The sequence below is a fragment of the Condylura cristata genome, unplaced genomic scaffold (assembly GCF_000260355.1).
Source record: "Condylura cristata isolate star-nosed mole 26May11 unplaced genomic scaffold, ConCri1.0 scaffold00004, whole genome shotgun sequence".
In the NCBI taxonomy this organism is placed as follows: Eukaryota; Metazoa; Chordata; class Mammalia; order Eulipotyphla; family Talpidae; genus Condylura; species Condylura cristata.
In genome coordinates this window covers 11,458,582-11,485,205 of record NW_004567105.1, presented here as the reverse complement: position 1 = coordinate 11,485,205, position 26,624 = coordinate 11,458,582, and the positions used below count along the sequence as shown (strand labels likewise).

At 40.7% G+C, this 26,624-nt stretch overlaps 1 protein-coding gene across 1 annotated transcript; it reads left to right on the top strand.

Annotated features, from left to right (window-relative positions):
* Positions 1-525: 525 nt before the first annotated feature.
* SPIC (Spi-C transcription factor (Spi-1/PU.1 related)) lies at positions 526-26,624 on the top strand. The gene is made up of 7 exons (XM_012735218.1): positions 526-721; positions 7,483-7,571; positions 18,956-18,981; positions 19,800-19,893; positions 20,356-20,468; positions 22,084-22,192; positions 25,265-26,624. Exons 3-7 carry the CDS (start codon positions 18,979-18,981, stop codon positions 25,690-25,692), a joined length of 747 nt encoding a protein of 248 aa, XP_012590672.1. The 5' UTR covers positions 526-721; positions 7,483-7,571; positions 18,956-18,978; the 3' UTR covers positions 25,693-26,624.

Below are 26,624 nucleotides of genomic sequence, written 5' to 3'. Positions count from 1 at the left end.
GACTGGGTCCCTCCTTAGATGTATATTTTATTATGGGAATTTCTTCTTAATATTTCTTAGTGCTATCCATGAACATAATGTTTCAGACAGTTCAATATGAAACAAAGTGAATTATTGTTTGAATAAATAAAAAATTGTAATTATTTTTAACACAGACATAGGCAAATCTCCTCAAGGTTATTGAACATTCATCAAAATTTCTTGCCCTCTCCAAAAAAACCTCACATTTAATTGTGTCTGATATTTTAAATTCTCCCTGTCCTGTCAGAATTTCTAAAAAAACAATCTAAATTTTTAATGAGTTCTTTTCGCCTTTCAAAATATCTAACAATCTTTTAAGCAATAAGGAAGGAAATACCAAACTGGCAAAATGTAGGATGTGAAAACGGAGCTATGGGCATGAGAAAAGGCTCCTATTATGTTAGCAAGTTTCGAGTCCTTTACAAAAAGAAGAACTGGCTTAGTACCAGCTTTGCTTAGTCATGTCATTTTTTTTTTAAGTTATTTTGCAGTTATATATTGGCTTTCGCTGGCATCAACGTGGGAATCAAAGTCATGTGAGTCTTGCACCATTTGTTTCGGATCTTCTCCTCTTTGGCACCTATTAGGGTTTCCGGATGTTATAAAACTCCTAACAAACACCACCAGTCCTGTCAGCAAAAATAGAGAACACCCCTCATTCTTCTCAGGTGTGAACACCATGTTTCTCCTCCCAGACCAGGTAAGAGTTCTACTCCACTTCATTACGGTACTTGGAGTGAGGTTGTGAACCTAGTTGGTAGTAACCTGACAGGTCCTGTTTCACCCTTGATAACACTGTGAAATCAAGTTGTTCCTTCATCTTTCACTTTGGATGATTTGTGGGCCTGGCAGTTAGAATCTTCCTAGAACAACATCCTGGTCCAGTGATGTTGACTACAACATCCAAGTTTGTATTCTCTGGTCAAGTCCCCCAAGCTCCAGATCTTTCCAAGCTCTTTCCCTTTTTACCCTTCAGCGACTTCCAGCTACCAAAGACATTGGTGCCATTACTCAAGTGACGGTGTCATTTTCATTCAATGCTTTCACTGTCATTAAAAGGTTTTCTGAAGAGTTATGAATAATTGGGCCATCCCTGGTGGCACAGTGGGTTGAAGCACAGCACTATGAAGCTCTCTGCAGCCACTGCAGAATGAGTTTGATCCCCAGCCAGGGAGGCAACCCACATGGCACAGCAGACCTCTTCTGACTCACCTGCTGCTCCCCTCAGCAGTGTATTTCAATACATCTGCCTGTTTTGCTCCCCGGTCTGTCTCTGGTGAATCCTCTTACCCCCCCCATACCTCTGACCTGTTCCTCAGTTTTTATATGCACAAATAAATAATTTTTTTTTTAAAAAAAGGTATGAATAATGGGCATTTCAGGTAGCTAGAGGAGAAGGTATCCCCAACACTGCTCTTACACCACCCTCACCCCCATGTTCTTCAGGTGCTTTTCAAATTCTAACCCAGAGAGAGCCTCTGGCTAGTGGATATAAATCTCCTGCATATCTTACTCAGTGGAAATGCTTACTCATAGTTCACAAAGTTCCCCTGAAGATGATTAGTAAGCATTATTCCTACATTTCAGCAAAAACATTCTCGGGGTCTGCTTAGTGCCACTGGGTTTAAATTAGTGGTGTGGAACGAAGTCACACTGACTTACCAGCCAACCAAGGTTTCTGCTAAATTAGTTTTGTTTGTTTGTTTGTTTGTTTGTTTGTTTGTTTGAAAAGTGCTCACACAAATAAGAAAAAACAAGAAATTCACAATAAAATCCAGAGTATTAGAACTAAAAGGGACACTCAGGATCAGTTAGACCAATGTACTCATTTTACAGAGAAATAAACTGTACCAAAGATCTCCCAGCTGGCGGGAGACCCCATTTCTCAGTGGTAGCTTTTACCATTGCATGATCATATGTGTTCTTCAGAGCATCATACAAGTTACGCTTTTGTACCTGCTTCTGTCATTATTTGACTAAAGCTGGCTCTTTCCATCCCTTCATAGTAGCATGAAGGTAGTCTGGTTTTGCTGTTCACTTGCCGGAATATCAGGTATGGTGTTGTGCTCAGTTGGATGAGTATCAGTAAACACAGAGTTAATTATAGGTAAACTTAGAATTAACTGTCTACTTAGTCTTTTGAATAACTGTCAAGTCACCATTCACACATGATATGGATATCTAGCTTCCTTAAATTGGGCAAGGAAAAATCTACTCTAGTAAACTGTAAGCTTTGAAATTTCAGTGTCTTAAAATTCGAAAGTGGAGCCTCCTTGGTGGGGTTGGGGTTAAAGTCTTATTAGCACTATCAAGCTATGACCAGCCACTGTGGCATGAGTTGGGTCCCTGGCCAGGCAGCTGACCCACCTGTCTCGCCCGTTGCCCCCCTCAGCAGTGTATTTCAATAGATATGCCTGTTCTGCTCCCCGCTTTGTCTCTCGTGAATCCTCTCACATCCCCACCCCTCATCTCTGGCTTGTACCCCGGTTCATATAGGCATAAATAAATAAATCTTTTTAAAATGGTACCCTAAATTATACAGCTATGTAAATGATTAGTAAATTAATAAAACTTCAGGAAAAAAACACTGTGTCAGTGGGTGCAAACCATTTATGCCCATTGGTTTGAGATGATTGTGAAAACCTTGAGCTGCCTTTTCTTTTTTTTTTTTTTTAAAGATTTATTTATTTATTTGTACAGAACTGGGGTACAGGCCAGAAATGCGGAGGGTGAGAGGAGTCACCAGAGACAGAGCGGGGAGCAGAACAGGCAGATCGACGAAATACACTGCTGAGGGGAGCAGCGGGTGGGTCAGGAGAGGTCTGCATCGCCATGTGGTCACCTCCGGGGCAGGCGGGGATCGAACTCATGCGGAATGGCCTCAGTTTCCCAGTGCTGTGCTTTAACCCGCTGCGCCACCAGGGAGGGCCTGAGCTGCCTTTTCAATGTCCCTTTTCCTCTGTGACTTTTTCCTGACTTCATTGTGGCCTTCATCCCACAGCTAAACACAACTAAGAATTTCCCATGTCTATTTTTCATGCACAACTACCTTGACTGTTTCCTCATTCACCTTCCCTAGGGGCTAACAGAACCCAAAGGACAGAAGTGAGTCCTGTTAGCATTTGCATGTATTCATGGATGGTGCTCAGTCAATGTCTGTGAGTTATACTGAATTTTGATTTCCTGGTTTTGAATGGGAGGGTCAGGACTAGTTTGCTTCTGTATAATATTTCCATAAAGGTGAGGCTTTTCCTTAGGTAAGTAATGCTATGTGATCTTGGACAATTTATTTAACCCCTCTGTGCCATGTAATAAATAATGTCACTGATATTGTCATTATTTTTTATATTAGACATAGGGAAAGTTGGATCTGGTCAAAGAAAGGGTTGGGATTTCAACCCAAGGAGTCTGTTTCAAAGTCTTAGTCCCAACACAAGAGCTTGTGATGAGCAGCTGCTGTTAGCTCTTAACCATTCTTCTTGATTACTTATATTGAGAAAAGAAATGGCAAAGATTAATGAGAAGAAATATAAGAAGCTGTATAATATACCTGGAGGTATAGGGGGTTAAGTCTCAGCACTATCCACCAAGCTATCACCAGCCACAGTGACATAAATTCAACTCCAGCCAGAAAGCTGACCCACATGGCACAGCAGACCCCTCCTGTCTCTCCCTGCTCCCCTCAGCAGCGCATTTCAGTAGATCTGCCAGTTCTGCTCCCCATTCTGTGTCTGGTGAGTCTTCTCAACCCCCTGCACCTCTGGCCTGTACCCCAGTTCAGTAAATCTTTAAAAAATATATATGTAACTGAGTATTCCTCACAAAGTGAGTACAACTAGTTAGCACAAATGCAAGATCAATAACGTGATAACAGAATTCATAACAAAGCTATTATTAGAAATTTCAACTTTAGCTCTTGATTTTATTGTATTTATTTTCATCTTTTTCAGTGTAAAAACATGGAGGGAGGTATAATTTCTTTATATTATTCTGTGTAAGGAGGGCAAAAATAAAATTCAGAGGACAGTTTTCATTTTCTACCCACTATCACATTTTCATGAAGAAAACTGAGTATCTACCAAAGTAAAAATGGGAATTGTTAGGACAGAACAACTAAAAACAAAACAAAAACTTCTTTGAAGCTGCTCTCTCTTCTACTTTTTTAAAATCCTGGGTACATACTTATTTTCATGCTGAGTTAGGCATGGCATTTATAATTAATTTAAATATGTTCCTAGGTTTCCAATAAGCAAATTGATGAAACTTGACAAATGTATACAGTTATGTGACCATTGCCACAGTTATGATATAAAATGTTCTCATATTCCTAAAATAAGTTTCCTTGTGCTCCTTTATAGCCAGTTCCTTCTCCTAAACTATAGAAAAATAAGACCTGCATTCAGACACTATGAATTTACCTTTTTTTTAAATTTCATATAAAACCTTACTGTACATAGTCTTTCTTTCTGGAGTTTTCACTTAGCTTAATGCTTTTGAGATACATCCATGTTTAGTGGGTGTGTGTCAAGCTTGTTCCTTATTCTCTTCAGTAAAATCCAACTGCATGGTCATATATACAATGTAAGTTGAGGGGCATATGGATTGTTTCCTCCTTGGAAGTCTCATGAATAGAGCTGCTGTGTCACTTTAATACATGTCTTTGTGTGGACATGTTTTCATTTCTCTTGGGTAAATAACTATGTTTAAAGAAATGAATGACAGGGTTATCTAGCAGGCTCAATTTTATAAGAAACTAACTATTTTACATTTCCACTAGTGTATGCATGAATTCCAGTTGCTCATAACCTTACTATCACTGGTAAATTACCAGTCTTTTAAATTATAGTCAGTTTAGGGCCTCCCTGATGGCTCAAGGGTTAAAAGCAGCACTATCAAGCTATCAACAGCCACAAGTTCCATCCCCAGCCAGCCAGGGAGCTGACCCACATGGCACAGAAGTCCCCTCCTATCATGCCCAACTGCTCCCCTCAGCAGTGTATTTTAGTTGACCTGCTTGTTCTCCCCTCTTTGCCTCTGGTGAATCCTCTCACACTGTACTCACCTCCCAACCATCCCCCACCCCCACAGCTCTGCCCTACACCCAGTTCTTCTATGCAAAAACAAATTAGTCTTTGTTTTTTAAAAGGAAAGATGTGAAAAATAAATTTATATTTATTTATAGGTAGATGATTGATGCACTGAGCATATCCAAATTTTTTTCTGACATGTATTTTTTTTAAAGATTTATTTATTATGGCCTGCAGAGCTGGGGTACAGGTCAGAGGAGCAGAGGTGGTGAGAGGATTCACCAGAGACAGAGTGGGGGTCAGGACAGGCAGATTGATGAAGTACACTGCTGAGGGGAGCAGCGGGTGGGTCAGGAGAAGTCTGCTGTGCCATGTGGGTCACCTCCCTAGCCAGGAATTGAATTTGCTGACGTGGCTGCGGCTAGCTTCAAAGTGCTGTGCTTTAACTTGCGCTACCCGGAAGGGCCCCCAACATATGTGTAACAGGGTGGTCCCCAGGAAATGGGGAAGTTCCAGGTTCCCTGCCTCCCAGAAGTAGGGTGGAGCTGAGCAGAGAAAAGAAGAGAAGGAATCTGAGGAGGAATGAAGCAGGATGGAGAGCCAGAAGGAGACCTGAGGAAGCCACATGGAGCAGCAAGCATGTGAGGAAGAAACCATGCTTGTTTCTTGACCCTGGAGTGGTTAAGGCAGATGTGGTGAGATACCTGTAGGGAGGTGACTGTGGCAGTGTTTATATTAATTTTCATTTTGTTCTTTTCTTCCCAGACTTGTCTGGCCATTTTTGACCCTTTTCTATGGGTCCTGGCCAGAAGGTGCTTTAGTCTTGTGGTGGGCTTTTAGGCCTTGCTTTGGGGCCAATCCCTTTTGGGTTGACTTTTGTCCACAAGGGGATGGGTAATTTTAGGTGTTTGATTTATAAGTTGTATTTTTTGTCTTCTGTATTGTAAACTCACTGCATTAAAGTCCCTTTTCATTAAAGCTTTATATGTTTTGTCTTGATGCGGTGGATAGCAGAACCTATTTAGAGCAAGCAGGTTTGGGGGTTCAGTGGTGCCCCTCTCTCCCTGCCTTGTAACATATGTTTTGAGGAAAACCAGCATAGGAGTGATCCTTACAGTTCAAACCCATGCTGTTCACAAATCATAAAGTGATTAGCTCATGAAAACAGCTAATTCAGAAAAGACCCTATTCTAGTAAGTTGTAGATAGAAAGTGGACATCAGCCCTGTATTAAAACTTATTTCTAACATTTCCCTCCCCAAAACCTAATTATGTGATCTTTCACCCAAATAGAACCTTCTTTCAAACAGCATAACTTAAAATACTAGCATTAAATAGTAGCCTGTAATTTAAAACAAATTGTAGAAAGTGCATATATTTGGTGACATTGTACTTTTTGTATTTTGAGTCTATGAAACATTTTAAAATGTTTAATTTTTTTTGCAGTGGAGGTTTAGTTGATCAAAAGTCTTTTTAAAGAGTTCTGGAGACCATTCTAAAGGAATATGGTTCAAGTGCACTGGTAAATTTCCATGTTTTCCTTAATCATTTATCTCCAGCCCAACCTAAGTCATTTCTGTTTAAATAGGTCTGAATGGTCAAAGCTAAGCCAATTCTATTATGAACAGCAAGAAAAATCACATTTAATCTAACAGATGTTATAGAAATTTAAATCTGTGAGACTCTTTAGCAGAATTAATACTCTAGTATTGCAGAATTATAAAAGGATCAATGTTCCATACATTCTGGAAATAAAAATACCACAGTTCCAACATTATTTTAAAACACTACTGTTCAAGAGTCAACTACAGTTTGATTGTTTTACTACAGATTCTCCTTCAAATTGTCTAATCATCTATGTGCCTAAAGATTTTTTTAATGTCTGCTGGGCATTGTATTTGCAACACTGGAGAAGCAATTTGAAGCTTTAAAGTTATCCTCTATCTAGAAGTGCCGAAGGGCACTAGCAACAGGGATTACCTTCATCCAATTCAGGGACTAAATTGGATTAAACTCAGTCTCATACAAAATATAAAACTCAATCCAGTTTCCTTGGTGAGGAGCTACTTTCAGGTTTGCCTTAACTAGATTAAAGCCTGCAGGCTTTCAATCCAAAACCAGACAGAGTTCAGCCACCTCCCTTAGCCAGAACAAGCCATAGAGAATGCTAAATGGTTTTAGGAGAGATGGAAACAAATAAATGTCCTAAATAAACTGATTCGGTGCATTTTAAGTCAATATCCCTGAAATATCATTAAATCATTTAAAACATTTATAAGTGAGCTCTGGCTACAGACAATGTACTGACATCTGAATTGATGACAGCACAAGAAAATGATATAATGCTACAGTTAATTGGAACACTCCCGCCTGAGAAGGCTCTGGAGCCAATTTGCCTTTGAACTTTGACCTCACTGTCTGCTCTCTCTGCTTAGGTTGTCCTCCCACGTAGTTCCACACGATCGCTGCCTCATAGCCTTCAAGACTGCGTACAATCACTTCCACCTTAATACACCATGGCTTGGTGAGTTTTTAAAAATTTATTTATTTATACAGATAAGAACTGAGGTACAGCCCAGAGGTACGGTGGTGAGGGGTGATGAGGAAGGTGATAGTGAGAGGATTCAGCAGAGACAGAGTGAGGAGTGAACAGGCAGATTGAAATTCACTGCTGAGGCAGCAGGTGAGAGGTCTACTGCATCCTGTGGGTCAGCTCCCTGGCTAGGGATCAACCTGTTGTGCAGTGGCTGCAGATTGCTTCATAGTGCTGTGCTTTAATTTCTTGCACCATCAGGGAGGACCTGGATGACATGTTTTGTTTTGTTTTGTTTAATTTTGAAGACCTATTTTAAGGGAATCTGACTTAGCCCTTGCACTTGAAGATTTCTTCTCTCCTTCTTGGCCAGAGATCTCTGCTGTCACCTGCCAGCTCGCTCCTCAAGTCAGGCCAAGGAGCATCTGAGCTTGGGTCTCTTTGTTTAGACTGAATCCCGAGATACTGGGGTGGTACTGTGTGTCATGTATCTGAATTTATCAATTCAGATGTCAGTTGACATGAAGAGTAACCCAGAACCCAGGATCAAACTGGGTCCCATTGTTACAGGGCAGGGAGAGGGGTCACCACTGAACCCCCAAACCTGCCTGATCCAAATAGATTCTTCCATCTGCCACATCAAGGCAAAACAGATAAGACTTTAATGAAAAGGATCTTTAATACAGTGAGTTTACAATACAGAAGACAAAGAATATAATTTCTAGATCAAACACCTGAAGTGACCCATTCCCTCATGGGATTGACCCAAAGCAAGGCCTGAAAGCTGCCACAAGACTAAAGCACCTTCTGGCCAGGACCCACAGAAAAAGGTCAGACAAATCTGGGAGGAAAATAGCAAAATGAAAATTAATATAAACACCACCCTATAGGTATCTCACCCACATCTGCCTTAACCAGTCCAGGGCCAGAAAACAAGCATAGTTTCTTCATCACATGCTTGCTGCTCCATGTGGCTTCCTCAGGTCTCCTTCTGGCTCTCCATCCTGCTTCCTTCTTCTCTTGATTCCTTCTCTTCTCTCTCTCTCTCTCTTTTTTTTTTTTTCTCCCCAGCTCCACCCTACCTCTGGGTAGGGCAGGGAACCTTCAACTTCCCCTTTTCCTAAGGACCACCCTGTTACACCATGAGCTACATAAGTTCTACTGAGTGAATAGAGATGACAGCAAACTAAAGGAAGAAGGTCCAGTCTCCTAAGGAAAATATTTCACAATAAAGCTGCTTAGGATGATGTCTTCCAGAAGCCATCGAAACAATCTTCCACTTAACCAGGAAATACTTTCCCTCTAAATGCATCAGGGGATTGCACTGACTAATATCTTAAATTCAAAAAAGAGGGGGGGTGCATGTCTCTCCCACCCTTGCTTCACCTCATCATGCTCAGCTATTTTTTCATGTACTACTTACATTCTACTATGTTGTTTGACTTACTTATCTATCATGCTTACACTTCCTGCAGTTTCTCCTGCAGAAATGCCAAAAAAAGGCAGGGATCCTTGTTTGGTCCACTGATGTAACCCTGTCTGGAGAACTGTATCTCAACTGAAACAGATTGAATGAATAAATGAAGGTAAGATAGAGACTTTCATGGATACAAAGGAAGCCTATTAGAGATCTTATTCTCACCTCTACCCCAAAGTCTACCAAACTTTTCCCTCTCTGTCTGGAAAGGAATTCTGATCAATCCATTTTCCTACTTCAGTGCTTTCTCAGCAGTCTTTTAGATTTGGAGTAGTTCCTGGGTCCTGCCAGCCTGTTCACCCTTAATCTGGTTCTGTACCTCACTAAAGAATGGTCTCCTCAGAGATTCTTGAAAGATTTCAAAACTGATGCCACACCCTGCATCCATCCCCACATGGTTAGAAATGATTCCCTCCTGAAATATTAGCTACTCTGGATAATAGACATTTTTCTCGGATTCCTAATTGGCAGTCTTCTCTGAAAAATTACTCAATTCTCTTTTTGGATATCCCCTCAAGTTAATCTCTTTCAGAAAATTTAAGGTTGGTTGTTGTTTAATTAAATGGGAATAATATTATCCTTTCCCCTTTCAGGGTCCTGCAAAGTTCTCACACTAGATCTAACCAGATGGAGAGCCTTTTGTACACAATGATCTTCAGGAACATTAGCAGCCAATACTGCAAATATCACAATTGAACTAATTTCCTCTGTTCCCCCTAAACCATGAAAATTTATGCCATGCCTGCAAAACAGAAAATCTAAGCTTAGATTTTTCTTTTTGCCTTTGATTACTTTTTACTTCCTACTCATCTTAACCCTGTAATCTGGCCAGATTAGAAGGGGGTAAGGAAAATATGGAACTGAAATAATTGTAAGAAGAACACAAAGATTATTAGGTATTTGGTGCAGATGGTGGTGATGAGGTGCTCTTCTGCAATATAAAGGAAAGGCCTCATGGTTAATATAATGCCCAAGTCCACCGTCAGTAACGGGGTCTTCTCACTGGCTGGGTCATTCCTGGACCCTAAGGGGAACATAGCTCCCATGATATTCTTACTCTGCCGAAGACCACATGCTTCCATCCAACTCCTCTCTTGGCAGTGCCAGTGGAAAACCAGGAACCACTGTATTAGGGCCAGCACTTGTCAAGACAAAACTCCAGGAAATGTATACTTCAGGATGAAATTCTCATCCTCAGTGTCTCCCCATAGGTAGACTTTCTGCCAAAGCCATTATGGCTTGTGGACCACCACTTTGGTCCTTAAACACTGGAATGAGTCTGTGAAAACAGGAACCTGTATAACCAATCCTTTCTATCCAATGCCCAGAGTCCAGCTGTTGTCTGCTGTCTTGGAACTTGGTCTCACCTGGTTTAATTACACCTAGGGTTCTCTGGTGAATTCTTTCCCTAGAGGGCAAGGACCCACTTTTGGGTTGGGGGCCTCTAACATTTTGTCACATTAGTGAAAAAAAACCTGTGAAAACAGCTCTTTCTCCCTCTGGATTTGTCAAGGTAATGCAGCAGTGATAATAATGGAAAAGTGGATACCTACAACAGTATAAGGCTACAGGGTTAGGGTTATCATGAAGAATATGTGAAATTTATAAAATGATAAGAGTGAAGAGCTGGAGTAAAGCACGATCAAGTAGTCATTGAAGGAAATCTTTGAAATATTTCTCTTGCCAAAGACACTACCAGTTTTTGGGTTTTTTTTTTAATTTTTTTAGAGATTTATTTATTTGTTCATACAGAACTGGGGTACAGGCCAGAGGCTCAGGGGCGGCAAGAGGTTCACCAGAGACAGAGTGGGGAGCAGAACAGGCAGATCGACGAAGTACACTGCTGAGGGGAGCAGCGGGCGGGTCAGGAGAGGTCTGCCGCGCCATGTGGTCACCTCCAGGGGCAGGCGGGGATCGAACTCATGAGGAAGTGGCTTTAGCTTCTCAGTGCTGTGCTTTAACCCGCTGCGCCACCAGGGAGGGCCACTACCAGTTTTTTAAGTGAGTCTTTTCATTGTCATTTCTGTTTTCCACTAAAAGTTAAAGAGATTAAGTATTTCATAATGAATGCCAACTGAAGCAGAAACTTAAAACACATTATAGGCATATACATGAAACTTGGGGTTCCATTAATATATCAGCTTCCCATGCTGCTTTGAACTCAGATAATCCTCTGTTGCAATTTCTCTACTCCCTAGCCAGACAGCTAATTTTATAGGAATAGAATGCAAAATTTGGAAGTGAAGCAGAATCACTTGCAAGCACATCTTCTTTGTGAACTGGAAAGTGAAAATAAGGCAAGATGAAACCAGTACGAAGAGAGTGGAGTGATTCCTCTTCTCTTTTCTAGTCCAGTAGTAATTTAGGATTATGGGTGCCAGGAGTCAGAGAACAACCCAGTTGTTGGGCAGAGGAGCCAATCATGGCAAAGGAAGACTGGGTTTTACTCCAGGTTCTGTCCCTGGCCAGACAGGCTACACTGTAGGACGCCGGTGTGGTGAAGCAGGAGCTGTACAGCTGCTAGCAGAGGAGTCATGACTACCTGCACTATCTCAATAAAGCCTCTCAAGAGCCCACTATCAGTTTTTATTCTTAGTCCATAGATAAGGAATAAGTTCTGGTTAAATGGCCAAAAGTCTTGAGCTTTGAAAACCCGCCCCCTTTACCACTCACTAGCTGGGTGACCTTCAGTAAGTGACATAACGCCCTTGACCTCCCTTGTAAGTCATTTAACTTTCACTTGTAACATGGGAATAATTTTAAATTAGGACGTAACATGTGTTAAACATTGTTGAATGCCAGGACTGTCCAAATGGATATTATTATGAACTCACTTAGATTTCTACAATGACTCTATGTGCCAAGCAAATTATGATCCCCATGTAACAGAGAGGAAACTGAGAGGTTGTGTAACTTGCCCGGGTTTACACAGATAGCAGATAGGTAGCCACAACTACAATGCAAGGATAAGAATGCTTAGCTGGCTCTCAGCATACACAGTCTATTATGATAACACACGTACATGTAAAAATATGACAAAGGTAGCGTAAGAGTGGGAAGGGATGTCAGTGGAACTAAACTGTGAGAAGGTCTTTAGACAAACTAGTGTAGCAATAGTCTACTTATGGTAGACCATTACAAATTAAGGATGTTATTATAATTCCTGGAACAAAAATAAATTACATAAGTATGTCTGGGTCTCCCTGGTATGCAGGTTAAAGTCTCAGCACTATCAAGCTATCATAGCCACTGTGACATAAATTCAACCCCAGCCAGGGAGCTGACCCACATGGAGCAGCAGACCTCTCCTGTCTCCCCGCTGCTCCCTCAGCAGTGCATTTAGTACAGCTGCCTGTTCTGCTCCCCACTCTGTCTCTGGTGAATCCTCTCATACCCCTGTACCTCTGCCCTGTATCTCAGCTCTTGGATGCATAAAGAAAAATAAATCTTAAAATTTATTTAAGATTTTAATAGAGCCTCAAAATATACCAAGCAAAACCAGATAGAACTAAAAGGAGAAATAGGCAAATCTACAATTATGATTGGAGATTACTCTATGCAATCTCTGTAATTTGACAAATTGAAATTTTTGTCATTATAAAATATTATTTATTAGATTTTCAGAGATCCTGTTTATTCTTGAACATAACGTAGATTGTCCTTTTAATTCCCTAAACAGTTGAGTAATTTAAACAGAAATGGCAGAGAACAATAAATTTGATTTTAGTTTCTCTTTCCCTGGGTTTTAATTTCTTATTCTCAAAAAACACTATCTTCCGGCCCTCCCTGGTGGCGCAGCGGGTTAAAGCACAGCACTGAGAATCTGAAGCCACTTCCGCATGAGTTCGATTCCCGCCTGCCTCCTGCACTGGAGGAGACCACATGGCGAGCCAGACCTCTCCTGACCCGCCCGCTGCTCCCCTCAGCAGTGTACTTCGTAGATCTGCCTGTTCTGCTCCCCGCTCTGTCTCTGGTGAATCCTCTCATACCCCTGTACCTCTGCCCTGTATCTCAGCTCTTGGATGCATAAAGAAAAATAAATCTTAAAAAACAAACAAACAAAAAAAAAAAAAACACTATCTTCCATCTGAAGCTTGGTGCCATGACTTAGACACTCACACATCTGTTGCTTAATATTTCCTAAAATAATCTGCTGCCACTGAGGATAAGGAACTTATGCACAAAAAGGCTCTTTTTCAGAGATCTTTTGGAGTAGAAGGAAACATTGGTGCCCTCTTACTGTCCTCCTCTTCTCCAAAAAGATGCTGTGTGAGCTCTACTGAGGTCCCAGAGGGAGTCCCTAGACCTTAATTAAGGAGGCTCTGAATGGGCCCTCCCCGCTAGCACAGCGGGTTAAAGCACAGCACTGAGAAGTTAAAGCCACTTCTGCATGAGTTCGATCTCCAATCTTGGAGGTGACCCACATGGCGTGGCAGACCTCTCCCAATCCACCCGCTGCTCCCCTCAGCAGTGTACTTCATCAGTCGCCCTGTTCTGCTGCCCGCTCTGTCTCTGGTGAATCCTCTCACTACCCCTGCACCTCTGGCCTGTACCCCAGCTCTGTACGCATAAGTAAATAAGTCATTTTTAAAAATGATTTAAAAAAAAGAAGGTGGCTCTGAAAATACAATATAGCAGAAGAGCCTACAATGGGGACTGTTGGCCTCACGTGGAGGTTTACCTGAAAATGAGTGTTGATGGCATTTCCCTAGGGAGAGAACTCAAGGCTTCTGCTATATTCTCAATGTATAGAAGCCAAGCCCTAGGAGCTAAAATGCTAAGAGGGTAAAGTGTTTTTGGTTCAAACTGCTGAAAGCATTTTCACCTCTTAACTCTCCCAAGGACCCCAACTTACATTTTTTTAAAGATGCAGTTATGTATGCTTGCAGAACTAGGGTACAGGCCAGAAGTAAGGGGGAACTGGTGGTGGTGAGAGTATTCAGCAGAGACAGAGTGGGGAGCAGAACAGGAAGACTGACTGAAATACACTGCTGAGGGGAGCAGCAGGTGACAGGAGAGCTCTGCCCTGCCATGCTGGTCACCTCCCTGGCAGTGGCTGCAGATTGCTTCATAATGCTGTGCTTTAACCCTTTGCTCTACCAGGGAGGGCCCCCAACTTACATTTCTAATGTTCTTATCTATAATAGAACATAGTGTCAAAAACCATCCATGTATTCATTGGCTTCTCTGAAGAAGTTCTAAGCAGCAAACCAGCTTCCAGTCACTCCTTTTCAGGCTCCGTTTATATTCACCCAGTTGGGTAAATGTTGTTTTAGAAAGCTTCCTGTTTTATTCATGCAATTTCGAAGACATAACAAGTTTGTACTACAGGAAGACCTTCTGCCAGGGAGAAACGCTCTCGGGATCAGAACCCAGGTCAGAGGGAACCCAGAGCGCAGTCGCAGGCCAGGGAGCAGGCCAGGGAGCAGGGAGCACCGCCAGGCGCAGAGAGCAGTACAGGCTGTGGATCGGGCCAGCCCTCCCGTTCCCCACTGGTAACTGGATCTTAAGAGGAATCTGAAATGCGTTTAAGTCTCAGTCTCAATTCCTCATCTGTGAAGTGGGGATAAGCAGGTAATCACGACCCTGAGTGGTTTTCAGATATTTATAAGACTGTAAGGGGACCAAGTAGGGATCGGACAAAAAAAAAAAAAAAAAGACAAAGCACAAAACTAGCAGAGGGCGGGGACTTTATGCAGGCGGGGAGGGGAGACGGGTAAAAACCGGTGGGAAGAGACTGGTGAGGTTCAGGGGTGACTTGTTGGTGGGAATTTTATGGGGACTACCCCTTTGAGGAGAAAGCAAACTGTTTACAAATGAACAACGTTGTGCAAAATATATACACAGAGAAATAGGAAAATGCATATTTTTTTCATTCCTAAAGTATCTACATGCTGATTGATCTGAACCCTTCTTCTTCTGCTCTCATTTTGCCGTTTGAGCCCCAAATTCACTTGCTCCAGCTCCTGTGACCTTCTTTCTAGGTCTTTGAATAAACGAATAAGCCAGATTTTTAATTTTTATTAGTTTTTTTTTAGTTAAGGTTCTTTGTACCTGTGTTTTGTATATGGCTTTTGGCTGGGTCTTTGCATGTCTCGCGAGCTCTTTTTCACTCACTCTTTCTTAGCCGTGACTTCAACTCACACACATTCTCACTCCAGAGAACTTTTATGGCCATTTGCCTATATTCTCACCTTTTTATTATTATTATTTTCTCAGCACTCATTCTCTGGTTTTTGTTTGTTGGTGTTTGTTTTCTAAATACTTCTTACTAGAACTTGCTCAGGCTGTAACTTCTAGACCCAGGAATTGTACAACAGAGAAAAATGCATTTTTTGAATAAATGAACCAAATGAAATTAAGTGACTCAGAAAGGGTGTAGACACAGGGGTGGTACAGGGGCGGTGCCGTTTCAAAGCTCCTCACACTATCAGTTATGGTCTAACACACTTATTGTAACATTTGCATTTCAGAAGGACTAAGTGTTTATATTTGCCTAACAAATAGGATGAAAAAGTAGTAAGTCTAGGACAATAGTCCCATATCAAAGGTGACTGCAGATTCCGAAGATGCAAAACAGACAAGCTCTCTCCCCACCCACGAGATTTACAAAACTTGCTTAGGCGATTTCCCCCAGGCCAATTATGACAGCAGTTAAAGGCAGAGAAGGTTACAGCTAGTTAAGGGTGATGCAGTCTGAAAGTTTATTTCTACCTGGCTCATGTGGATTCTAGATCGCACTCTGATGGACAGGTAAGATGGAATGGATCAAAGGCAGATGAATGGGCTGGGATGGAAGCCTGCTAGCAGGAGGGTGTACAGACTCCTAGGAAAAGGGAGGTTCCAGGTTCCCTGCCCCACATAGGGAAGGGTGGAGGTGAGGAGGCAGTGGAGACAGGAGAAGGGAAGATGAATGGAGAGCAAGGAGACCTGGAGGAAGCACATGGAGCAGAGACATGTGAAGCAGCTGCATGTGCTTCTTGGTCTTGGACTGGCTGAAACAGATGTGGGTGAAAGACCAGTGGGTTAGTTAACAATGGCAGCTTTTATTTTGATTTTGCTCATTTTCTTCCAGACTTGTCTGGCTGTTTCTGACCCTTTTCTACGGGTCCTACCAGAAGGTACTTTAGACTTGTAGCAATCTCAGTGGTCCTGCTTTGGGTGCTTGATTTGGAAGCTTTATTTGTTGCACACTAATTGTTCCTTTCCATTAAAGGTCTTATGCACTAGAGTATGTTGTGTTTTGATGCGGTAATGTCAGGTTTGGGGCTTCTGGGGTAACTTTCACCCTGCCCTGTAACAGAAGAACCCATCAGGGCCACCAAAACCATCCCAAATAAAATGTTGAGTGAAAAAACCAAACATTCTCTGCAAATGTATGAGCTTACGGTATGTCCAACCAGATCATTCCCACACGAGCCTCTCTAAGCCACTTTGGAGCCTCTGGTGTGTCCTGGTCTGAAGACTGTAGCATAGATTCCATATCCTCTTATAAATGAGTGGTGGGAATTAAGACGAAAGCTGGAAGGAGGACCTTCAAATGACCAGGGCAAGCCCAGCCCCCAGATCTTTAAAAATCTCAAACTAAGGTGTTCGATGGATCACAGCAGGAGTGAAGTAGTTGGGAGGACAATTTGGGGAGTCAGTGAAGAGGGTGCCTGTTTTTTTCCCTCCTAACACTTTTTGGCCCATAGGATATGAATGTTGGGTGCTGTTTCAAAATAATAGCCCCTGGTGTCTTCTGGCCCCATCATGAAGTAGAAATTATGAAGGCACTGTATCTTTTAAAAAAATTCCCCTTTTGTAGCACTTCCTTAAAAACATCTATTTAATGCAACTCTGCCAGTGAGTTCTTGACAGTTCTGTCTTAACAATTCTGGTATTAATGAAAGATCGCTGTAAAAGGTTGAAGTGTCTTCCTGGTAAGTGTTAAGTTATGTTTTTCAAAATACCTTGTTGTAACTGTTAATTTTCTCCTTTGGCTTAACGAGTATTTTTATCCGACTGCAGATACTGGTACAAGACATATTAAGCAATTAAAGTGAACAAAAGTGTTTTCTAGCTATTTTCTGATGGGTTTGCTATTTTTATATTTATATACTTTTAAATAATGTTTTCAAGCTATTTTCAGATGGGCTTGCTCAAGCCATTTTTGGGGTTTGCTACTTTTAAGAGCAGTGTTAAGTTTTGGGGTTATTTTTGTCAACGAGCTAGTTGAAATAGTACGTGCTCTTCACTTGCTTTCTCTTGATGAGTTGAGGTATAATTGAGACATTGATAAGGCTTTAGAAATGTGTAAATTGGTAATAGTCATTTGGTACCATATACATATATCAGAAAGTAATCTATGAACTTATTTTTACTAAGTTGTTCAACATCTCCCATATTGGAAGACTGTATTTCTTGTTTCCCCAGACTTAATGAAATAAAATTGGAATATACCATTGTGTAAGTTTAAGGTACATAACACTCCTGAAGGATTTGATATATTGCAAAACAACCACAATGGTTAAATGAACACATCTATCACCACACATAGTGAGCATCTTAAAAATGAATTAAAAAAACAGAATAGAATTTGAATGTCTGAGATTACAGATACATAGAATCGAATCAGAAGACAGTGTCCCATTTTCTTATGTGTTCAATATTAAGAGTAAGCTTGTTGTGTTCACCTGATAAGAACTTGTAGAAACAGACTTGCTTGGTATGTTCAATAAAATGACAAAGCAATGCTGGGCCTACCGTGAGCTCTTGTTATGTGGATTTTGTGTGTCTGCCTGTGTGCAGTTCTATAGGGAGATAAAAAAATAGAACATTTACTATGAGTCTGTGTGATAGTTATTTAAAACCCAAATGACTTACATAGGTAAGAAAGTGGTTACATAAATTGTAGATCAGGGCTCTTGGAATTTCATAGAGTTCACAATTAAGCTGACTAGGGAATGTTTTACTTACAATGTAAATCCACATTTCATAAGAGAAAAAAGGTGTCTTCAGCTCTCAGACTTTATGAGAGCAAAAATATTTTAAGCACTTCAAAAAATTGAGTTATGCTAAAATAGAAAGATTTGATGTTCAGAGTTTTTTAAAATAATTTTAAATACTTGAAATATTTATGAATTGTTTCTATATTCTTTAAGTTAAGCATTTAGATCCCTGATTCCACTTAACTATTCGCATTTAAGATTTTTTTTTAAGATTTATTTATGCGTAGAAGAACTGGGGTGTAGGCCAGATGTTGGGGGGAGGGTATAAGAGGATTCACCAGAGACAGTGGGGAGCAGGTGGATGTACTGAAATATACTGCTGAGGGGAGCAGGTGAGACAGCATGGGGGGGGGGTTGAAATACAGGTCTGCTGTGCCATATGTATGGGTCACCTCCCTGGCCCAGAAACTGTTGCTGCAGTGGCTTCAGACCGTTGCACCACCAGGGAAGGCCCCACATTTAAGTTTTGTAGTGGTAGAAATGCCAAAAAATGTTTGGAGGAAATTTTGTAGAAAAAAAATTGCATTCATCAAAGAGTTCAGACTTTTTTTAGTTTATATAAAATAAAACCTTTTTTTTTTTTTAATTTATTTGTACATACAGAACTGGGGTACAAGCCAGAGGCTCAGGGGCGGTGAGAGGCTTCACCAGAGACAGAGTGAGGAGCAGAACAGGCAGATCGACGAAGTACACTGCTGAGGGGAGCAGCGGGCGGGTCAGGAGAGGTCTGGCTCGCCATGTGGTCTCCTCCTGTGCAGGAGGCAGGCGGGAATCGAACTCATGCGGAAGTGGCTTTAGCTTCTTAGTGCTGTGCTTTAACCCGCTGCGCCACCAGGGAGGGCCTAAAATAAAACCTTTTAATCCAGAGGTAGATTGTATTTAATATTTAAAATATTAATCTTTTTCAGAATTATCAATTTGTTAATGAAGCATGGTAAGTTGACATTTTAAAATCTTTACTCCTCCATTTTGAAAAGAAACTTTTTGAATCAGATCAATAGGGGAATGAAATGGTTGACAAAACAGTTCTAACTTTAGGTCTCAGAGGTTTTGATATTAGGAACATTTTGTTTTTAAGTGAACAATTCAGACTCTGTTCAATTATGAATATTTCCCTAATCCAGTTTTTCAGATTAGTCTCCTGTTCTATAACTTCTTGTTAAATTAAAAAAAATTATTTATGCATACAAAAATTGGGGTATAGGCTAGAGGTGTGGGGCATGAGATGATTCACCAGAGACAGAGTGGGGAGCAGAACAGGCAAATCTACTGAAACACACTGCTGAGGGGAGCAGTGGGTAAGAGAGGAGAGGTCTGCTGTGCCATATGGGTCAGCTCCTGGCCAGGAGATCAGGTATTCAACTCATGCTGCACTGTCTGCTGATAGCTTCAGATTGTTGAGTCTTAACCCTTTGTGCCACCAGGGAGGGCCCTTGCTAAAATTTATAAGTATGTTGAACACTATAGTTTAGAATGAATGTTGTCTAAACATTATTGCAGGGCAATGGGTCTCAACTGGGATCAGTTTTGTTCCCAGGGTACTTTTGACAATGCCTGAGACACTTTTGGTTTTTCCAAACGTGGGTGTACACTGGCTGTTGTAGACAGAGGTAAGGAACTTTGCTAAACACAAGTATAGTCACTACAGAGACTTAACCAACCTAAAATGCCATGATTGAGACTGTCCCACATGTCAGGAAGGTGAGGTTCATTCAATGTCATAGCTCTCGACTTCTGCCATTGTTCTAACAGGCTTGTGTTGAACAAGACAGACTAGGTCAAGCCTTTGAAGATGCTTTTGAGGTGCTGAAACAACATTCAAGTGGAGACCTTCAGTATTCCCCAGGTAGAGAATTCAATCCCCTTCCCCTCTGGTCATCACATGCTCATATCCATGTAAGAATAATGGCTAGAATAGAGATTTTTTAGGTTTAATCCTAATAAATGGTAAAAAGCACCCCAGGTTACCTAGCCTAAATAAATTTAAAATCAGGGAACCTAGAGAATGACATCCCAACCAGGAATGCAGAGACACAATTGTCTACTGGGAAATCTATCTGGACAACACTTACGTAATGACAGGAAACTAGAGCTGTTCAGAAAAGGCTTTTCAAGTGATCTTACAACCATTCCACCTGTTCAGAGAGATTCTACCTAGAAGAATGAGTAGTCTTATTCTGCAGATAATAGATACAGAGTCGGGATTGTTTATTGAGTTTATACCTGGCATTGTAGGCAATAGACGAGCTCATCTAAGCAAACACACAAATGTAAACGTTGTCTTAGTTTCTTTCTGTTTTTAAATTAGATTACAAAAATTACCTGACTTTCATCAACCACTACTCTCACGTCAGAGGAAATTCCAGCTGTTACTCCATGTCCCCTCCAGAGGAGCCTGTCTGTAACTGGAGAGCGGTAATAGTGAGTGACATGTTTATTTATTTACCAGATCATCCCTCAACAACAAGCGAATTTCCTATTCACCTTCCATTTGGTGTCTGCTGGCGGAAGCCCAGCTTAAAGACAACATTGAAAAAAACAAACCGCTCACTGACAGCAGGCGTCTCAGCCATGATGTTACCAAGGAAACCGCCCTTTGTCATCACCAGCCCCCCGCATTCAGGCTTGTTTGAATTATTAAATAGGTATTTTTAGGGTTCTCATGTCACTGTTGCTTTTTAGTCCATCCAGTGCAGAACAGATACAGTCCCCCTAACAACTACTGGGCGAGTGTCCACACTTCCTCGGGGCTGGCTTCCCCTGCCGTGCATTGCCTGTCTGCTTTTCCTGCGGGGCTCAGCACTAATGGAATGTGTTCTGTATCATTTCTTCAATCATTACCTTCAACTGTGCTGTGTCAAGTGTCCTTTCTCTGTTCCTGTAAACTTCTGTCTGGGCTTCTCTTCAAGACAGTTCTTTGAAGAGGGAGTTTTAGTTTCAGCTTTATTTCATACACCTCCACTTAGAACTGCTGGGTAAAATACAGAAAGCCCAACATTTCTATTTGCTAAGTCTGCCAACTTTACTTCCAAGCAATCAACATAGCCTTTTTGTTTTTGTTTTTGTTTTTAAGATTTATTTATTTATGCTTACAGAACTGGGGTATAGGCCAGAGGTGCAGGGCGGTGAGAGGCTTCACCACAGACAGTGGGGAGCAGAACAGGCAGGTCACAGGAGGTCTGTTACGCCATGTGGGTCAGCTCCCTGCCCAGGGATTGAACTCGTGCTGCAGTGGCTTCTGAGAGCTTCATAACGCAGTGCTTTAACCCATTGCACCACCAGGGAGAGCCCCATATATCCTTTTAAGATTGTGGATCTCTTGCTTGCTGGACAACCTTTTTGTATGAGGTATTGATTCAAGCCCAATCCTTCCCACAGTGATAATTAGCCCATGGAGACTCTTGCCATTTATCCTGGTTGGAATTCAGACAGCTTCCTCTTGTCCCTTCACTTGACTGTGCCCTCAACTGGTTGCCATCTTTCCTTACCCTTTCTTGGCCAAATGCGCCTCTGATGCAAGAATGGATCAGATGGTGTCCTTTTCTGTTGACACCATAATTTCTATTAATGATTCTTTTGGCTCTTTCTTTCTCTGTTTCTTTTTTTCTTAAGATTTATTTATTTAGACATACAGAACTGGAGTACAGGCCACAGGTGTAGGGGCAGTGAGAGGCTTCACCAGAGACAGAGTGGGGAGCAGAACAGGCAGATCAACGAAGCACACAGCTGAGGGGAGCAGCGGGCAAGAAAAGAGAGGTCTGCCGCACCGTGTGGGTCACCTCTGGGGCCGCGGATCAGTCTCACACTGAAGCGGCTAAGGCTTGCTTGCAGTGCTGCATCCTAACCTGTTGTAACACCAGGGAGGGCCCTTGGCTCTTTCTTTCTCACTAGGCATTTCTGAGGGTGGGGAGTTGTTAGGAACATTTGAGTGTGGTGCTTGTTAGGATTTACATGATGCTCAGCATTCTTTTTGACTTTAATCAACTAGGGATCACACATTAAATCCACTTCATGTTCTCTTTCATTATTTCTGTAGAACAGTGCTGCAGATCTCTATTTTGAAGGAAATATTCATCAGTCTCTGCAGAACATCCCAGAAAGCCAGCTGACATCATCTGCTGTTCTCCAGTCAAAGGGAGGAAAAGGTATATAGTATGTGACCCATCATCCCTTGTCTAGGGGTACATCAAATCCTCAAAGCAGCTTTCATGGGGGTATGGTCTGAGTTTGGAATTGCATTTGCAAAAGAGTCTCTTCCTACTATTGGGAATAATTAACTTTGAACCATGTCAAACCCTTCTTTGCTGAATCTTCTATTGCTTCATAAAGAAGCTGTCAAGTGTTACCATACTCAAATCTATATTCAGTTATAAAAATCAAGTTCTACAATTTCATAAATTTGATATTCTGATTTTGCAAATTTAAAGACAATGATGACTTCACTAAACAGACAGGAAAGCCGGAGAGGAGAGATGGGTACCAACGTGTCCATTGAGAGAGGTCTACGTGCTCTGTTAGGAGAGAGCAGATGGGGGCAGAGTTTTCTAAGGCAATTTGGCAATTTCTTAAATTACCATGTGCCTTTGTGTGTATACACGTGTTAGAATGATTATTTCAGTGTTTGTGATAGCAAGAAATTGGGAATTTGCCTATTGTATTTGTTAGTGTATAAGGTACAGAGATGTGTAAAATGTATTCCATTCATTTTATAATGTAGTTTTAAAAATATCTTCACTTTTATTTATAAATGTTATAAATATCATCTTATTTATAAGCTGTTTTTATGATATTTGTTTTTAATTTGTATACACCATAAGAAAAGTTGTAAGATTATAAATTAAATCTTATTTATAGTTATCAGAAGTAACCTTCACTTTAGATTATTAATAATACATGACTTTTTTTGGGAAAACAGCATACTGTATCCTAAAGTCATAACACTATAAATATATAGTAATATTCTAATTGGACAAGTCACAGGTACAATATGTATCACTGATTATTGATATTGAACTAGATAATAATTTAATAATGAGAATAATATCTCTCCTTCTGTCAAGTTGTTTAGTTTGCAACTATTTTTTTTTATAGCTGACTGCTGCTAACTCCCGAGTGTGAAGCCAATGTCTTTTCTTGAGTGTTTTGTGTTGTGAAGTTTAATATTAAGGATATAGCCACCATTTTCTATTTTTAGAGCTTTAGTCTTCCATCTGAAAAGGGGTACATTTGAAAAGAACGAAATTTCAAAGTCTTATAAGCATTCAGTTTTGGGGGAAAAAATAGCACCAGCATAAAAAAGAACAGATAGTTGTTCAAAGTCACTGAAGTCCTTACATATTAATAATGCAGAAGGAATGCTGAACTACATTTTTTACTTTTTGTTCTAATGTGTGTGTTTTTTTTAAGATTTGTTTATTTATGCATACAGAGCTGGGGTACAGGCCAGAGGTGAGGGCTAGTGAGAGGATTCACAGACACAGAGTGGGGAGCAGGACATTCAGATTAAATACACTGCTGAGGGGAGCAGCAGGTGAGAGAGGAGAGGTCTACTGCGCCATGTGGGTCAGCTCCCTGGTGGGGGATAGAACCCGTGCTCAAGCAGCTGTGGCTAGCTTCACAGTGCTTCTCTTCAACTCACTGTGCCACCAGGCAGGGCCCCTGTTTTAATGCTTTTTAGTTCCCTAAGTCAAAAGTAATAATGTGAATTATTAAGAATTCAAGCTCCAATCAGTGAATCTAAAGAATAAGTGAAAATGTTTCTTCCCAGAAGTGTAACAACTATCAAAGGTTTGTTTTGGTATTTCGTCTATCACTAATCTCTGTATTATTCTGTAATTTCTTATTTAGTTGCTATTCACTGGGAAAAGTACAAAATAGTATGGGCCTTTTCTGATTTTTAAATTTTAGGTTTGTGTATGCAAAGAAAAAAACATTTCCTAGAAATAACATAGGATAGACTGGAACTTTTCACTTGTTTGAATTTTTTACCATGAACAAATACTTTTTTTAATATGAAAATTTAAAACAGTTTTTCAAAATTGAAAGCAACTTTTAAAAAGATGAGGCTCTCTTATTGACTTACCCACTGAATGAGAAGGCAGTGTTGTTTAAGGCTGTGACTTTAATTCATGCTGTGATTTTGGTAAGTCCCTTTCATTTCTCAATTCATACACTCAAGATAATAGAACCCAAAAGATAATCTTTGTAAAAACCTTTGAGGTTTCAGCATGAATAATGATTGATGCAAGAGTATTACTCCTTAGAGACTGTTTAGAGTAGTTCGGGAATCCGCTATTTTACTTTCTCAGGGGGGAAATGGAATTTGGCTATGGAGGTTTTAGCTACTGGCTGATCTGGTGGGACTCTGTATTTAAAGGCCAATTAATTCACAAATCCCAAAATAGACTGTCACTTACATTCTCTAGGCACAAAAAAAAAAAAATCTAATCAATTGGATAAGTAAAATCTCTAAGAAACCCTCTTCCCAAATTTACCGTCCAGTTTTTTTTTTTTTTCCTGTAATATGGGCTGTGTTTCTAAAGAGAAACTCTGACAGCATTTTTACTTCACAGCAATGAAAACTACCAATGCCCATTGTCATTGCTCAGAAATACTGCCAAAATGTCATGAAGCTATTTTGGCATTTTTCCACTCCAGTTTTTCTATTTATTTTTTCCAAGTCATTATGCAGACCCAGAGTAAGCACTTTAAGTAAGTCTTTGTTATTGACTTCGCTTCTATTTGCACTGTTTTTTACATTTTACAAAATTCATTCAGCACCCTTTCTGCGTTTTTTTGAATCAGGCACCTTCCAATGACTTCTTGTCTGTAAATGATTTCTTTTTAAAACCACTCAACCTGGCAGTTCATTTTGCTCAGTTTAGTTATTCTGTAGAAAAGTGAACACATGACATAAAACTAGCAGATTTAACACAAGAAGAAAAAAAAGATTCACCACATGATAAATGGAGACTTGGGTAAGAGCTCCATGCTTCCCTTTTTCAGTGCAGAACAGTACAAAACTTTTAGCGACTTCTCCAACAGAAAAGTCCAGTTGAGACCTCAATAAGTCAAACAGACCCTTGACTTTCAAGTCCTGAGGCGAAGGTAAGTGGGGGTAACCTTTTTAACTTTTTTCTTGTCCCTCAAGCCCTTCCTGAGAACGTCCTCTGTGTTCAGGCTCCTCAGAGGCACTGACCCTGGTTCTTCCATTTTAGGCAGGAAGAAGCTCCGCCTGTTTGAATACCTGCACGAATCCCTGAGCAACCCTGAGATGGCATCTTGTATCCAGTGGATCGATAAAGCCAAAGGCATCTTTCAGTTTGTATCAAAAAACAAAGAAAAACTTGCCCAACTTTGGGGGAAAAGAAAAGGCAACCGGAAAACCATGACATACCAGAAAATGGCCAGAGCACTAAGGAATTATGGGAGAACTGGGGAAATCACCAAAATCCGTAGAAAGCTGACATACCAGTTTAGTGAGGCTATTCTCCAAAGACTCTCTCCATCTTATTTCTTGGAAAAGGAGTTCTTCTACTCACCGTATATTCAGCCTGATCAAAACTATCTCAGTTTAAATACCTGGCATGCAAATTATAATTCTTTAACTGCCAACTACCCTGAGATAAGCCACCCTGTTTGCTAAATATACCCTTCCATGTCATGCTTTCCAGTCATCAGAAATCACTAAAATTTCAGAGTTTTTCTCGTAAAAACAAATACTGAGGGAAAAGCCAATGAACTGACTATTCTGTCAGTGAATAACTTTACAATGATCAAATCCCATTTGAAAGTATAGACTAAATGTCCTTGTTCTTATCATCTATGCAATACTTTTTTCCAGATTAACAATGCCAATAGAGATGGTTTGATTTATATATTGATTAAAACATTTGTTTCCTGTCCTATATTTAAAATAATCTTTCTAACATAATTGATGATTTTAAGCAGCAAAGCAAAAAAGGGATTGCATAGGATAGTGTTCATGCTAAAATAAGTTTGTAGTTTTTAAAGCTTCTGTGGCTATCCTGAATCTATATTTTCTCGGTACTGAAGTCCTCACAGTCTGGCGCTAAAGAAATGAGATGGTCTAAAGAAATGCCACAGACCTTAATGATAATAATACTCAGCTAACATCTCCCACAAATTAGTCTTTGGGTTTCTGCCTGGGATAGATGCAGGAGCTGGCGTTGCTTGCTATCCTGTTATTCAGCCACGGGGAGGCGCTTTCGCGCTGTTTCTGGCAAAACTGTCCAACTTGCTTTCTTGGTTCTCCCTTTGAACTAGCTTGCTGAGACCAAGTTGGAACAGTGGAGGAAAAAAACAAAAACTGAAAGAATAAGGAGAGAAAAAGCGCAAAAACCCAGAGAAAGCCAGGATTTACAGAGCCTGGCTTAAAGCTGTGGCTCATTCTGCACTTGGGAAGAAACCCTTTGTTTCCTCGGACTTTGCAGCACCAGGCAGATGGAATCTCTGTTAAGAAGCAGAGCTTCCTAGACTACATGGGTCATTTTTAGGCCAGACCAAGAGCTTCCTGGACCCTTCCCTGTAAGATTTGCTGCGTTTGTCTTTTTTTTT

Coding starts and splice junctions, on each gene's coding strand:
- SPIC (XM_012735218.1), top strand. Junction 19,894..20,355: donor AGACCTTCAGTATTCCCCAG/GTAGAGAATTCA, acceptor TTTTTAAATTAG/ATTACAAAAATTACCTGACT. Junction 22,193..25,264: donor CCAGTCAAAGGGAGGAAAAG/GTATATAGTATG, acceptor CTTCCATTTTAG/GCAGGAAGAAGCTCCGCCTG.